The 16,188-nt window shown below is 37.2% G+C and overlaps 1 protein-coding gene across 1 annotated transcript in view; it reads right to left on the reverse strand.

Annotated features, from left to right (window-relative positions):
• Positions 1-16,188, reverse strand: part of spega (striated muscle enriched protein kinase a) — a 450,531-nt gene that overhangs the window by 4,849 nt on the left and 429,494 nt on the right. Inside the window, exons 36-40 of the mRNA XM_051931209.1 lie at positions 15,058-15,829; positions 13,496-13,735; positions 7,393-7,616; positions 3,780-3,855; positions 685-834 (exon numbers count right to left, since the gene is read on the reverse strand). Of these exons, the coding sequence (XP_051787169.1) occupies positions 685-834; positions 3,780-3,855; positions 7,393-7,616; positions 13,496-13,735; positions 15,058-15,829 (1,462 nt within the window). The remainder of the gene's footprint in view (positions 1-684; positions 835-3,779; positions 3,856-7,392; positions 7,617-13,495; positions 13,736-15,057; positions 15,830-16,188) is intronic.

Genomic DNA, 16,188 nt, shown 5'->3' on the forward strand with positions numbered 1-16,188 from the left:
ACAAGATACCAGTAAAAATATGCCAACTGGGAGAAATTTTTGGCGTTTATCATTTTTGCCATGGTTTATTACATCAGGTAGCCACCTTTGTTACTTGTCATAAACATGTTGTGCATGTTGCAGTGGTATCATGGGGAGTGGGTTTTCCATTACCACACAGCATATGGCAGTATACCTGTGGAGACTGAAAAAGAAGGTGAAGAATAAACAGTGGCCTTTCTTTGTGAACATTGAAGGACCAATGGAACGTGACACTTGGCCATGAATGGGGAGCCTCTTAGAAAAAAAAATATGATTTGAGTACAAGTATAATTAAATGCAGGCACATGTACAAAATCACATATACATTCTCACACGTATTTATTGTATATCGCTACCCAAATGTAAATTCTCACTCTCCTCCAAACAAATTAAATTACATACATTTCTTCATTTTGTTAAATTTTTGGGAGCTTAACATTCACATAATAATGTTGAGTTACACATGTAGACTAGGAGATCAGGAGTCTGTATACCTTCCTGTTGTGAATAAAATCCAACATGAATTGTAAACATTGCTTGTACTTTATGTACAGAATATATATTTGATAGATAACAATGTTTGCACTGCTTTATTAGTCTGAAACATTGCATTTGCACACAGTAAAGAATGTCTTATTGATAAAATTTGAAAGCCCTGCTTACCATGGATAACTACACAATATCTTCTTCAGGAACAACGAGGCACTTTGTGACACATTGGGGTAGAGTTTTGTAAGGTCAAACTTGGCTATCTGAATTCTGTTCTCTGTCTCCAAGGGGTTAGTCTCGAGAAATGGAGATCTTCCACTTAACCTGACAAAAGTAAACAAAACTGTTAAAAACATAACATTTGTATCAGTTGCCTTGAGTAGAAAACACAAATAACAGAAAGCACACTCCACATTCCTTATGCACCTATGACTGCGTGGCCAGCCATGACTCCAACTCCATTACTAAATTTGTTGATGTTACCACCATCATAGATCTGATCTCCAACAATGGTGAGACGGCTTACAAAGAAGAGGTTTACCTGTCTCTCCTGTTCCCAGTCCTATCCTCCAATTTGTTTCCTACAGAACCCACTGTATTCCCGCTTTCATTCTCTCTCTTCCTTTTTTCTTGGCCCTTTGCACCATGACTCATTCTCCACAGATGCCCATACAGCGGCACTAGGTGGTCATTCCAAAAAGATTTGTGCTGAAATATGATACTATGTTTTTTGGAAAAAAAAGTGATCTACAAGTATTTGTTAATCATGTTCTGGATTTCAATGAATGGATCAGATTTATTCTAAATATACTTGTATTTTCTATAGATAACTGATCAATAGCTTTATTATTCTCATTGAATATCCATTGCTGAAATTGTCTCATTGTTACGTATTAGCTGTTTCCATGGTAAAGTCACTAAACATTTTCTTTTATTTTCAAAGTTTCTCAGACTAAATAAAGATGTTTACCAATTTTAAATATCCTACTCATCTTTTAACAGAGCCTTCAAACAAGTTGTTCTTTCAATACTCGAACAAAGACCAAAAAACACAATCCACCGTGCCACCCATGACACAACATGGTATACAATAAAAGAAGATTAAGAGGATCAAGTTTTCCAAGAAAATAATGACACAGACAGAACTATGTGGGCAATTTGTTGTGGTGACTCTTACATTTAGTGAAAAACCAAATGAAAAAGAAGAAAAAATGTGCATGCAGTCACAACTTCTGAAGACTAAATCGGGTAGGCAAACTACGGCCTACGTTCCACAAGCAGCCCATGGCACAGATTTGGGCTGCCTCAGGGCTGCTCATAGAAATATATAATTTTCTGAGCCCCATGAGGTTTTGTTAACAAGATGATGCTACAGTTAGCTGGTCTAAGAATTGTAAGTTCCATGTGATGTCATCCAAAAAATAAATACATAAGCCACATTATTACTATTCACGTAGGGAGTAACTACAGAGCAGCCACATAGATGGTCTATGTGTAAGTTTTTAGATGCTTGCTTGCCTTTGTCCTGTATGTATGTTTTAAAAGGTATGACTTTACACGAGGAAACTTTGGGTGTGACTCAGGGTCTGTGCACAAATCAGTATTTAGAACGCCATTTACAAATGTGAAAGAAGGATGTTAGCTGGACAATGGCTAGTGGATTAATCAAAACAGATTCTCCCTGCACTTCAACCCATGTGATTGGTGAGACAAGGATTAAGATTAACATACTGGCAGCCACAGCATCCGACAGGGCCTTTGGGCAATTTGTATGTTTTTCAAATGCTTTATTGTAGAGTTAGGAAAAGAGGATAGTTACATCATTGAGGTGAGCTCATAACAGATTTGCACTAAAGCTGTTAACTTATGTTATTTTCCACTCTTTATAATAATTTGAGTCAGTGGCAACAGGGAAACCCTATTTATTTTCTCAGTTTTCAGGTAGAAGTAATTGCCTTCGTCAGATATGCAGGTCATCCTTTGTCGTAAGTGTGAATTTCACTTTCAGGACTTTTGGTGCTGCAGTTTTTTTCTATTTCTTTTTGCTGCTAATTAGGACAATGTTCCAGAAGTCTTGCAGCTGGAAGTACCTAAATCCAAGAGCAATAGTGAACTTAAAAACACATTCTTTGCTTGATTTCTACAGATTGTATTTGACTCAGGATTTGTTTCCAAGGCTTTTGTGAGTCTGCTGTGCACATGCTATCATTATTTGGTAGCACATACAGTTGTGAGCAGGAATTCTCACCAATGAGATGTAATGTATGTAATGTACTAACAGATACAAATCTTTGCATTGTATTAATTCTTGAAACATCCTGCATCTTAGCTGATCTCAACAGTCTGAGCAATCAATTTGCTTTAAATTTACTCTCTTACTACTATTTATTGCACTCAATAAAAGAAAAGTTTTATAATGAAACCATTTCTTGGAGCAAACCTTTTTAAAGTTAATGTTTGTCATTTACATGTGCTAAGAAGTCTGGGTTCGTAGGCATACCCAGACTTTATATGGCCCACTGTTTGAGTCAATATTGACAATTCGTCCTGCCCTGGACAATGTATATGCAGCTCTTGCTTTAATAACCTGCTGTTCACTGAAAAAAATAGGGTTAGGGTTAGGATGAGGTATTATTTGGCAAGCATTTGGTGTAAAATGGTGAAAAAAACTACAGAAGGGCACAAATGTAAAATGAAATCATAGGAAAAGATGAAAGAGTAATCGGGGATATGTTCAATATATAAAATAATATTTACACTGATTTTAATAAATAAAGTTCTTTAAAAAAACAGCTAAACTAACACCAAAAATGCATTTTCTATTTTTAGTTTTCTCTATTTTTATCTTATTTAATTATTCTTATTTTAATGTTCTGTTGATTTTTTTGTCTAAAAAATTCATGCTATTTTGTAGAATTGGATATGACTTCAGCAAACAGATGACAGTAAGATTTATTAAAGAGCAAAAATAGAAAAGTGAAAGAAAAATGGAATGGAAACCCATCTGAATTTTTACTTTATTACTTATCGATAGTGTTTATATATATATATATATATATATATATATATATATATATATATATATATATGTATATATCCATCCATTTAACAACCCGCTGAATCCGAACAGAGGGTCACGGGGGTCTGCTGGAGCCAATCCCAGCCAACACAGGGCACAAGGCAGGAACCAATCCCGGGCACGGTGCCAGCCCACCGCAGGACACACACAAACACACCCACACACCAAATATATTTAATAAGATACTTACATAATGTATGTCAGTACACCTATACCCCAGATATCCGCTGGAGGACCAACAACATCTCCTTTTATTACTTCAGGAGCTTAGAAAAAAGTAATAAAAAACTAAGTGAGGTAAAAGAAATAAACATTTGAAGGTAAGAATTAGCTAATAAGGAAGGAAGAATGGGGATACTGACATTTATGAAAAACAACATACATTAAGTGCAGTATTTTAGCATATGGTTTCTTCAGCATGATTACATTTCAGTTTCTTAAGAATGATACAGGCTAATTAAAAAATGGCTTACAATTTCTGGACATTATAATTATTCCCAAGTTTTCTGCATCTGTCGATTTACTTAATATTTTAAATTTAGAGCATACCATCAAAGTGCTGGAAAAGACACATGTTTCCAAAATGTCAAGCTTTCTTACCTTTACTCTTTTTAATATAAGAATAATACATTTTATTTATATAGTGCCTTTTTTAGCTTCATTGTTTCATTAAAAAGCATACATTTTAAATGTATTGACAAACAAAGCATAAGAAGAGGTACAGTGCATTTAGTGTCCACACAGCTAATCCTTAGCTAGGCATACTTTATTTTTCATCCATGGTGTGCTATGTGTATGGCTAAATAGATTCTATGATAACATTGAATTCTGACTGTTTTACCTCACTCCACCTCTCATAGATGTGTTCTTGCTTACCATAACTAGTGGGATAGAATGAGCCTTATTAACACTTGCTTTAGAAAATAAAAATAGTATTATTCAAATGACTTAATTTTTCAATCAATCAAATTCAATTTATACTTAACTAACTAATAAGCCTGTGTGCTATACACTAATTATTTTTGGTATTCGGTATTATAATATAACACCAAAAACACAAAATATAATGTGTTAAATAAATGGAAAGCACCTTGTGTTTTACTAGCTCTGGTACCGGTTGAAGACAGGTCACAGAATAATTTAAATATATTTGCTATCTTTGCTATGTGCCTTTCCTCTGTATTTGCATATATGAATGTTTCCTAACTGACACTCCATCTCTCGAGCATCTTCTCGTAGTGCCTGTTTCTCAGACTCTGTCATTATTTTCAAAGCACCCTTCTGTTCTCTTGTCTGGTGTCTCACACTTGCGCTTTCTGTTTTGATGCGTCACTAGAACCAAACTGACCAATCACACCAAAAACAAGCTGACTTTGTATTTTTTTAACCTGAAAATATTTGCGCACTTCCTTTAGCTGAATTCATATACATTCAAAAGCCCTGATCCACTTTTTCAAAAAAAATTATTCTAGTTACACACAAATGATTCTAATCATAATCTCATATTCTAAATGGAATACAATTACAACATGTATACACGTTGCAACAATGATATTAATAACAATTAGTACCATTTAGGAAAAGTAAAAAGTAAAGAATGCTTTTGTTTGATAGGTCTATTTTTAGGAAATACTTAATGAGGTTGTAAAATGACATGACATTATGTACCATTATGTACCATTCATTATGTACACTTAATCCAATTAAGGGTACAGAGAGCCAAAGTCTATCTCAGCAGTAGCGGATGCACGGCCCTGGTAAGGACACACTCATGCAGGGAAAATTTGGAATCATCAGCTGATGTAACAATGTGGCAGGAAAACTGGAGTACCAGGCTGAAAACTCAGGCAGACACAGGGGAACTTCAAAAATGTTCTTGGACAATGGATATGTACCCAGGATGCTGAATCTATGAAGCAGCTGTGTTATCTGCTGTACCACCATGCCAACAAATAATCAGAAAATAGTTTATTCATTTTACAAGGTCTATTCAAGCTTGTGATGTGACACTAAACTTTACTATAAACTTTAATAATAGTTTATATAAATGACTATCACATTTAACTATGCATATTGAGACTGTGTGAGAGATTAATGTTGACAGAAATTAATAAAACAATTAGCAAAAAAGATAACACTTGGAATTCCATGATTACATTATTCATTAGCCATGTTCTTTGCTATTATGAGTTATTCAGTTAATACTGTTTCAAATAGTAGTAGTAATAGCATATTGTTAAGTGTACCAAATTAATAAATGAGACTGCTATTTTTACTAGCTCTTTTAAGTGCCATCTTTTCTCTATTTATTGACATTGACCTTTACTAATTTAGGTTAGTATTTATATTATACTGGCAAAATTAAGACATTTCTTTGTATTTTTTAGCAATATGCAGTCTACAAGTTATCAAATTGTTGTAAGTTTGTACTCAAAACAACAACAAAAAAAGAAACCACTGTTAATTAAACTACTTTATCGGCTCAGTAATGTGGATACTGTAGACTATTCTCATTATGTCACTAACCAGGAATTATTATGAATATCTGAAAAATTATGTAATGTTACTAATATAAAGAGCATCATGTTGGCACAGCAATTAGTGCTTATGGCTACTGAAAGAGTGAAAAATAAATACTGTATCTACTTTTTATGGCATCTGTCCAGCGGGAATTTCCACAACACAAAAAGGCTAATCCTCATCTTCACTGATTTTTGCAGACTATGATATTCGTGTTTCCTGTGCGCAATACTACTAATGTCAATAAGGTGTTCTTGATCTTTACGACCTGATTCTATTGTGACAAACTGCTATGGAAACAGTGGTAAGGAGTATATCAGGTCCGCGGTATTGTGCTGTCTATTAAATAAAATGGAGTTCTGGTGTTTAATACATTCCTGTTTTTCATGGTACTGAACAATGGTGATGTTTTGTTTGCTGGTTGGATAGGCAAGTAAGAATTTCACCGTATTCTACACATGGTATGCCTGTCAAATGCTTGATTAAAGCATTTTTGCATGAAGTGACATTATGTAGAATAGATGAGCAAGCAGCACACAACTGCAAAGTCCCCATCATGTCTAGTTGTAGTGCAATTCTCTAAGTAAAGGTTATAAATGTACCTTTGGTGTAAAAATGTTTAGAAAAAGGATTTTATAATTGCGTACTTGTAAATGATTTCCAAGGAAAAGTGCAACATATAAGAAGTACATGTTTTTTCACTATCAGTCTAAGCTGCTTCAAGTTCTCCAGTATTGAGATAAATCCCTTATCTATTGTAACTGGAGCTTGTTACAAAGATGATACACACTCAAGTAAAGACTGGAAACAAAGGACCTTTAAGATTATGCATCCGACCTTTCCAGATCTGTGAAGATGCTTCTTTTTTATTTGGGTTAAGTCATGGGGAGCTGCTTTAAGAAGCCCAAGCAAGAAGTTAAAATTGCCAATTTTGAAATGGCATACACAGAGCTGTGAGTATTCCATTGGTTTGCATTTCTGTACATACACTAGTCACTCTGTCAACCCTACACATTAAGTACTCTGGTCTTCTTTGGTGCGGGTATGGGTGGCACACAGAGGTGTCACTGTCATAAAATGATACTGTATAAGTCCATATTGGATTACAAAATACAACAAATTGGAAGAAAGAAGCAACACTGGATCAGAAAAGAACTAAAAACTAATGATAAAAAGGAATGAGTCTAGTTGACCATGGGTCATTTTTATATAATAAGAGACAAAGAAAAGAGAAATAAGATTAAAATAAAAAGTCTTTTGATATCTGGACAGTTACAACTTACACATGAACTCGAGAGTCCCAACACGTTGACTCAGTTGCTTCAGGAATAGAGGATTGAAAGTCTGAGCACTACCAAAGTCGATGATCTTCACTACATTCATATATGTGACAATAATGTTGTCCGGTTTTACATCAAGGTGTAGGATTCGCCGGTTGTGTAGATATTCAAGACCTTGCAATATCTGCACAATGTATCCAACTACATCATCTTCAGAGTAACGAAACCTGGGTTGCAAAACAACAGAAACATCACAAAATAGACAGTCAATGAGCTGTTGGGTGCTATTAATAAGCATTTAAAAATATTCATCTTCTAAGCAAAAATGACATACAATGAAAGCAGAAAATGATGAATATGTAAGTAGTAGCAACTACTCATCATAAGTAAAATGTATTTCTCTGTCTATTATCAAACTCATTTTAGGCATTAGAGTTAAAGATGTTAAGATTTGCATTTGGGCGTGATGAGGATGAACAGGATTAGGAATGAGTACATTAGAGGGTCAGCTCAGGTTGGAGACAAAGTCAGAGAGGCGAGATTGCATTGGTTTGGACATTTGCAGAGGAGAGATGCTGGGTATAATGGGAGAAGGATGTTATGAATGGAGCTGCCAGGCAAGAGGAATGCCACCTAATCACCTCCAATGCAGCAGTGCAATAGATGACATCTTATGCAATGGTGTTTCATGTGCAATTAAGGTCTTATGTTGAATGTTTGTGTTCTACCTTATTTCTTCTTATCCTTTCTTACCCTTTTGTAATTATATTTATTTATATTTTGACACCGCAGGGACTGTGCCTAACTTTGTTGTATTTGTTACAATGACAATAAAAATATTCTGAATCTCTGAAAAGTGGAAGGCCTAAGAGGAGGTTTATGGATGTGATGAGAGAGGACATGTAGGTGGTGTGTGTAACAAAACAAGATGCAGAGGACAGGAAAATATGGAAGCAGATGATCCACTGTGGTAACCCCTAATGGGAGCAACTGAAAAAAGAAGAAAATGATCAAACTCATTAAGTCCAGCTCAGGAAGGCAGGGAATGGCACCCAACTTGTGTTATGATTTAAGGGTTTTGAGAGCTTTATATATTTTATATTTTTTATTTCATTTTGAGATCTTTATTATTTTTTATTATTATCCTGACATCACCACACAGACATTTTTGGGTCACATTTGCTGCCAGTTTCGTGAGTTCTGACTTTGTCGTGATCATGTTTTTATAGCAACAGTTACCGTTGCTAGTCATGTGATTAAGATATCAGCGTGTCCTGTCTACTGTATGTATGATTCAGTGCCTAACATTCTAGATTCAGTACACAAACCTTTTTGTGATGTAGCTAAAGAAAATATCTTTTTAAGGAGTCAGTAGGTTGGGTGCTTTTCACCAAAGATTATGGATTTGTTTTTTGGTTCATCTCATCTTTTTTGCTCTGACCCTTTTTTTTGTATTTTTTTGACCACAGGTTTACAATTGACTCCTGATTATTTGTTCATATTTTTTCACTATCTTTCTACTCTGACGTGAACATCATGGCAACACTGCGCACAAGACAGAAACTGAACATACTGTAAATGGGGACCATCTGTCACAGATGAGACTTACATATAAATCCACAATAATTTTAGGGGACCCATTAACGCAACATATATGTCTCTAGGATATGCAAGAAATGCTGCATAACTGGAGAACAGCACACTGACATTGTGTTAGTGGCTGCCTCATAGGTTCAGCATATTGGATCCTGTGTCTGGTCACTGTCTACATGGAGTTTCAACATTCACTCTATGTGCTTGTTTTCTTGTGTGAGTTTTCCTCCCTCATGCGTTTTAGGTCAATTAGTGATTCTGAATTGGCCCTGTGTGAGTATGAGTGTGGACCCAATTATGGACTGGTTCCATACCTGATACTTTTGAGATTGAAGGTAGTGTTGCTGTTGTGGTGATAGGAGTATAGCATAGAATTTGTAATTTATGTGGTAGACAGAGGGTATGTGTGCAAGCCATCCCATCTGACAGACAGAAGTTTGATTCTGTACAGAAAGCCTTTTTAACCTAATCCTGAAAACGTTGTATGTAAAAACTGTTTCTGCTCCAGGAGACAATTCAAGTGATGCACCTACAGAATGTCTAATAATCATTTCATTGGTGGAGTATGAGAGTCATTTTGGTGTTCAGTGTAACATGGAGAGTTCAGCTGATCTCCACACATGGGCTGAGGCTTCATACCTTTTAGTTTTAATTCAGCTTCCAGGCTGGGCTAAGAGAACAATACAGTATAACATCATTTATATCACTTGACCAGGAAGTCATAGTTAAAAACAAGCAGAGCTAAACATTACCATTACCCTGGACAGAGAAACAATCCACTGTACACTCTCTCAACCACTTATCTGAAATCCATGGGGCAAGATTGGTTTCACAATTCAGAATTTTCCTGTATGTGTGTAAGTGAAGTCATTGATATGTCAGAACATTAGAACCATCTAGATGAGAACAGGCCTTTCAGCCCAACAGAGCTTACTATTCCTGTCCACATCAAGTCAAGTTTTGATGGTCCCTAAAGTTCTAGTCTACCACACCACCTGGTAGCTTATTCCAAGTGTCTATGGTTCTCTGTATAAAGAAAAACTTCCTAATATTTGTGTGAAATTGTGTCCTTGTGTTCTTGATGAACTCATTTTAAAATAACAGTCTCGATCCACTGTACTAATTCCCTTTATAATTTTAAACATTTAATCTCCTTTTGCTTAAACTGAAAAAGCTCGGCTCTTTTAATCTTTCTTCATAATTCATCCCCTGCAGCTCTGGAATCAGCCTAGTTGCTCTTCTCTGAACTTTTTCTAGCTCTGCTATGGCCTTTTTGTAGCCTGGAGACCAACACTGTTCACAGTGCTTCAGATGAGGCCTCACCTGTGCGTAATAAAGCTTGAGCGTACAGGTATGAAGATGCCCACAGCCGTGTGTCTATGGGTAGGTGTGGTAATGTGCCTCACTGGCATTACCAGCCATTAAATAAAATTAGTTTTGTGTCCTCTGCAGGGTTACGAGAGAAGCATTTCTTTGGAAAAAAAGGACAAAAAGTATAAAGAATAAAAGCTTGCCTTTTTTTCCAATTTACAAAATGCAGAAGGACGTCTTTGCTGACGATATGAGCGCCTTCTAGGGAGCGTCGCGGCGGGTCTCGTGTAGAGTGGAAAGGCGGTCTCTACCAATCACTGGCCTGGATGGCGCTGTCCGTTTTCCACTCGTGCGTGTGCCTCCCGCGACCTCATAACGCTAGAAGAGTGAGAGAAAGTGCGAAGCGCCTTAGTATCGGCTTATAAAAGGGATCCCGTATTGGCAGTTGTCTGGGCAGTAGCTCAGGGAAGGGAAGAAAAAAAAGTGTTTACTTTCACTTTTGGGAGAAGCGCAGTCCGCGTCTCAAAAGCCTGCACAGCCATGCGCGTTGCATTTTTGTAGTAAATTGTGCAGGGCAGGAGACGCCACTTTTCGAAGACGTTCAGCAGCTTAATTGGTCGGCGAATACAATAGGGAATTACGGCCTCTAGAGGGGGTCTCCTGGTTAGATCTTGCTGTGAGAAAGGTACTTGGTAGAACACTGTCTTGAATTTACCAAGCACTACTGCTTGTGCCTTGATTATTGTAAATATATATTTTTTCTTGTATATATTTTGATAAATATCTCTGAATTAACTTTGGTGGAGGTATTTATTGGGATGTGGTTAATGGAGCACTGTTTATTTTTGTATATACACTTTTTCTTTTTCTGTATTTTGAGTATTTTCCTTAGTAAACCCAGTATTATACACTGTTTGGAGGAGCAGCTTCCTAACTGGGATTTCTGTGGAGGAAGACATGTGTGCATTTTTCTTTTTGTTTGGGACTTTCAGTCCACACTGTAAATACTGTAAATAGTCATCATTTTTGGGTTCCGTTTTTATAACTGTTTTGTGTGTCCTTTGCGATATTGGGCTGTGTATTGATATATATTTTCCGCAGGACATTATTTTTGTTTTTCTTTAAGTGCAGCTGCCAACAAAACCTCACTTTATTTTTGCAAAAACCGAACCCTTTTGTGTCTGTGTCTCCCTGTCTTACACCATCATCCTGGTCACGCACAATCCTGCATACTAGACACCTAGCGTGTAGGCTGGTGTCTCCCAATTTCCACTACACAGAGTGTCACTGTAGGTTGATGTCCATAACTTATAAGCAGCATTGGGTTTGGGGAAAAAGTACTCAGGGGACTCCAACAGAATGCATCTGAAAGTCAGCAATTTATGACACAGAAGTAGATTTGTAGTAGTAGTAATTTGTAAAAATTAGGGATGGGCATTTCAAATAAATGTGTTTTTCAATATTCTAAAGTCATATACAAAAAATATAAAAAGCTTCATTCTTTCACTGGACATTTAACTATTTTTATTCAAATTATTTTATTAGTATTATTATATTTATTATTATGTATTATTATGGGCAGCACGGTGGCGCAGTGGGTAGCGCTGCTGCCTCGCAGTTGGGTGATCTGGGGACCTGGGTTCGATTCCCGGGTCCTCCCAGCGTGGAGTTTGCATGTTCTCCCCGTGTCTGCGTGGGTTTCCTCCGGGCGCTCCGGTTTCCTCCCACAGTCCAAAGACATGCAGGTTAGGTGGATTGGTGATTCTAAATTGGCCCTAGTGTGTGCTTGGTGTGTGGGTGTGTTTGTGTGTGTCCTGCGGTGGGTTGGCACCCTGCCCAGGATTGTTTCCTGCCTTGTGCCCTGTGTTGGCTGGGATTGGCTCCAGCAGACCCCCGTGACCCTGTGTTCAGATTCAGCGGGTTGGCAAATGGATGGATGTATTATTATTTATTTATTTATTATTTTTATTTTTATTCATTTCTCTGCTTTTGTCCTAATTATAAGTGCAGGATGATCAAAGATCAAGCAAAGTGTTTTATTAAACAAAGAATAGATTCAAGGAGGTGAGATTAAGGGAGAAGTCAAAGTATTAAACAAAGCATTCAAACAGAAAACCTACTGTCCTTTTTGGCCATTTCTAATAGGTCCTTGATCCTTTCCTATTGCATTTACGCTCCTCAAACACATTAAAGCACATGTCATTCTCACCACCAACACCTTCTTACTACTCTTCCTGGTTTCCCTTCCCTCTGATAACTGATCCCTTGTCTTTCTCAGCTCTGCCTGAACTCTTCAGTTCGATGATTTTTTAAGCCTTGACCCATAACAAATTCTAGGTTCATCTCTGGTGCCTCTGGAATCTGCTCTGGGTAAAGAGCTGGCCTCCATTTGGACCAAGAATACCAGGCTAGAACTCCTGCTACTAGCTCCTGTTTTCCCTAAAACAATTTGCATAGAATTTATTTAAAGTGTCAGAACACCATGGCAATCCTTCTAAAATGGAAGGAGTATCATTGGTCCTTCTTAATGTTTGTGTTCTGTCCAGTTTTAGCTGAAATGTATTTCCCAAATAGCCCAATCCAGGTGCTTTCTGGAAATGTGCCATGCATTACACAAAGAATAATACAGCTCAGCACATCACAAAATATCAATTTATCGATTACACAGCCACTATCATACATAGCATTGGACCTGTGAACAGATTACATTCTAATAAATAGCATTTCTATCTGAACATTTGCAATAGCGGCTCAAAAAGTGCATTACCAAGTGTGTTTTCACGTCATCTGGCATCTTGTTTATCTCCACTTGGATGTCATTTGCTTTCCAAAAATGTTTGCACTTTTCAGAGGACAAAGGATTTTTGACTTGTATCAGGGTCTATTTTGAGATGTCAATTAATTTAACACCTACAGCTTCAGGACTGGAAGGAAACCTGGAGGAAAACCCTGCAGACTCCACACAGGCAGTGAATAGACAGGACACCAAACACAAGTTTATGGTGGTGTGGGGTAGCAGCACTAACAATTAGGCCATCACAATTCATTTCTATATAATAGAAATACATAATATATAACACATTTCTATAAAATGTATAATGTATTCTAGATTTATATGCTGTAGACATTTATTTTATATCTATTTACTGAATCTTGACTAGTTCAGACTGTTTTACACACAAAGATTTTAGTAAACTCTCACCTGTCTATGAGACTATACAGTAGCTCTTTGCCAACACACGATTCTGAGATGAGGACCAGATACCGAGGTGTCACATAAGCCTCATGAAGGGCCATAACCTTTTCATGTCGAAGAGACTTGAGGATCTCATATTCCTGAAGTACTGACTGCTTGCTTTCCGCCTCATATGGGATGATTTTGGCCATAAATTGTTTTCCCGTAGCATTCTCCTTACACTCCCGGATCACACCATATCTTCCCCTAGTATTATTAGTCATAAAATCAAACAACTATTTGTAAAGACCTTTGCATGTAATATTTTATTAAACCTCTCATATAAGAATGAGAAATAAGTAGTCTAATTAACAGAAAATCTTAAGCGTCTTTAACCAGGTGATTAACAACATAAGTGACCACAAAACCCTACTGCCAATAATGCAAATCCTTGGACTACAAAATTAAACTTTTATACATGCAGATAAAACATTTTCATTAAATGAAATCTAGCTTAGACTATCTGTGAAATTGTTTACTCATTCTGTTGAACCTGAATAACTAATGGCTACATCTCAACTTTTTCTGATTAAAATAATGTTCCCAATTTCTTTTTTAAATTATTGTACGAAATGTGGATACTTCAGACTTGGCATGCATCACAAATAAGTACATGGTACAGTTTGAGCAGTCCTAATCTGAAATTCCATAATCCAGAACACTCTAAAATCTGAAACTTTTTGAGCACCGACATGATGCCACAAGTGGAAAATCACTTACCCATGTGGGGCTCTGACCCAATGTTCCTCTAAATGTTATTTTTAGTGATGAATAGATGTGAATAACACATTATATGGTACTTAACCATTACAACCGATTTCTTCAATCCTCTCTTTGAATTTCAAGCGGTGCACCAACATGCAAGAGATGAGCTGGATTGGTTAGGGGATCCCCATTAGAGTTTTGAGCTGCTGGTGCATTACCAAAGGGTGAAAGGTACAATAACAGCTGTGTGGCACTTCCAAAGTGCTGCATGGGATGGGAAGTGAGTGGTGCGACTCAAAAGTTGTGCTGCTTGCTAAGAGGGAACACATGCTCTGACGTTCTCTTGGCACCAGTTTGTTACCAAACATTCACTGCTAGACCTGCATGCATCACTCACTGTGTTTTCTACTTATTCTCTATGTACAGTAAGCTTTTAATCAAAACACAGCATCGTAGGTGGAGACTGAAAGCCTCCCATTGTTTGTCGTTGCTGTTGTTTAACAGCTGATACAGATATTGTGCTGATTCTACTGTGCACAATCTTTATTTCATGAACAAAATTATTAAAAATACTGTATAAAATTATTTTCAGGCTATGTGCATAAGATGTATATGAAACAAATAGAATTTTGTATTTAGACTTGTGTCCTGTCCCCAAGATATCTCAGTATTATTTCCAAATATTCGAAAATATCCAAAATCCAAAATAACATCTTGTCTCAGGCATTTCAGATTAGAAATGCTCAACCAATAGTGAAAAAATAATGTCAGCAAGTCCTCTGATGGTTTTATCAGTGCAAATATAATAGAAATATATTTCCTACCTGGCTCTCTCATCCATAAAGGTGTAAGGTTTCTGAGGTACACCTTGTCGTAAAGCAGTTGTGCTGCTGTCTACAGATTTGGCAGAGGGTGTCACTCTGCCTGTAGGGGTTATTCTACTAGGTGTGGAGGGGCCCTCACCAACAGGGCTAAGACTTGTCACCAGCACAACAGGTGGCGTGAGAGATGAGACTTGAGTAGGAGGAGTTTGAACTAAGGTGGCTGGAACATACATAGGAACAGAAGAGATTGGTTTGCCAATGACACCAGATGGAGATGGCAATGGTAGCGGGGTGACAGCAGTCACTGGGGAAATAGGAGTCACCAAGCTGACTGGCGTTGTTGGCTTTGGTAAGACAGGAGGTGGAGGAGATGGAGGTGGTAACCTGGGAAGTGGTTCTGGAGAGGTTGTGGGCTGGGCCACCAAAGAAGGTGTGGTCACGGTAAGCGTGAGAGTGGTCTTGATTGTAGGAGATGTAGAGACTGCGGTGGAAACTGGACTTGGAGGTGTAACTGGGACTGGGGATGGAGCTGAGTATAATACAGGAACTGTACTTTCAACTGGAACTGGGGATGGGGCTTGGATTTGCATTTGTACTGTCGATGAGATGATTTCATCTGCAGCTGGTTTCTGAGGAATAGAGGGAGAAGCAGGTTTAGGCATTTCAGGGGGTGCTACTTCTGATGCAGGCAGTGTTTTGGATTTGCTAACAGAAGGCGGAATGGAAGAAGCAGCTTTGGGAACAGCAGGACTTGGTGAGGCCTTTGGCATATCTGTAAAAGAAATTAAACTTAGTTTAGTAAGTATAGGGAAGGTTGTTTCTTCTAGCAATAAAGCAACAATATACCTAAGGTACTGTACCTGTAATGTACTGTATCTCTGTATTCTTCTGACAATTACATAAAATATAATATAGTTCTTTACTAAGTGTATCTTCAATATTAAAAAAAAACTGCTAAACGTGGTCCTGATAATGCAAAAACTCCCTTAATATCACATTTAAATGTATGTAAAAAAATAATGAAGTCAAGTCTACATTGCATATACACAAAGCCCTGTAAGGTTCAGTTTCTAAAGAATTAAGAACTATGTAATTAGAGTAAGGTATAAACTTCCAGACTGAATGTGAACT

The sequence above is a fragment of the Erpetoichthys calabaricus genome, chromosome 8 (genome assembly GCF_900747795.2).
Source record: "Erpetoichthys calabaricus chromosome 8, fErpCal1.3, whole genome shotgun sequence".
Classification (NCBI taxonomy): domain Eukaryota; kingdom Metazoa; phylum Chordata; class Cladistia; order Polypteriformes; family Polypteridae; genus Erpetoichthys; species Erpetoichthys calabaricus.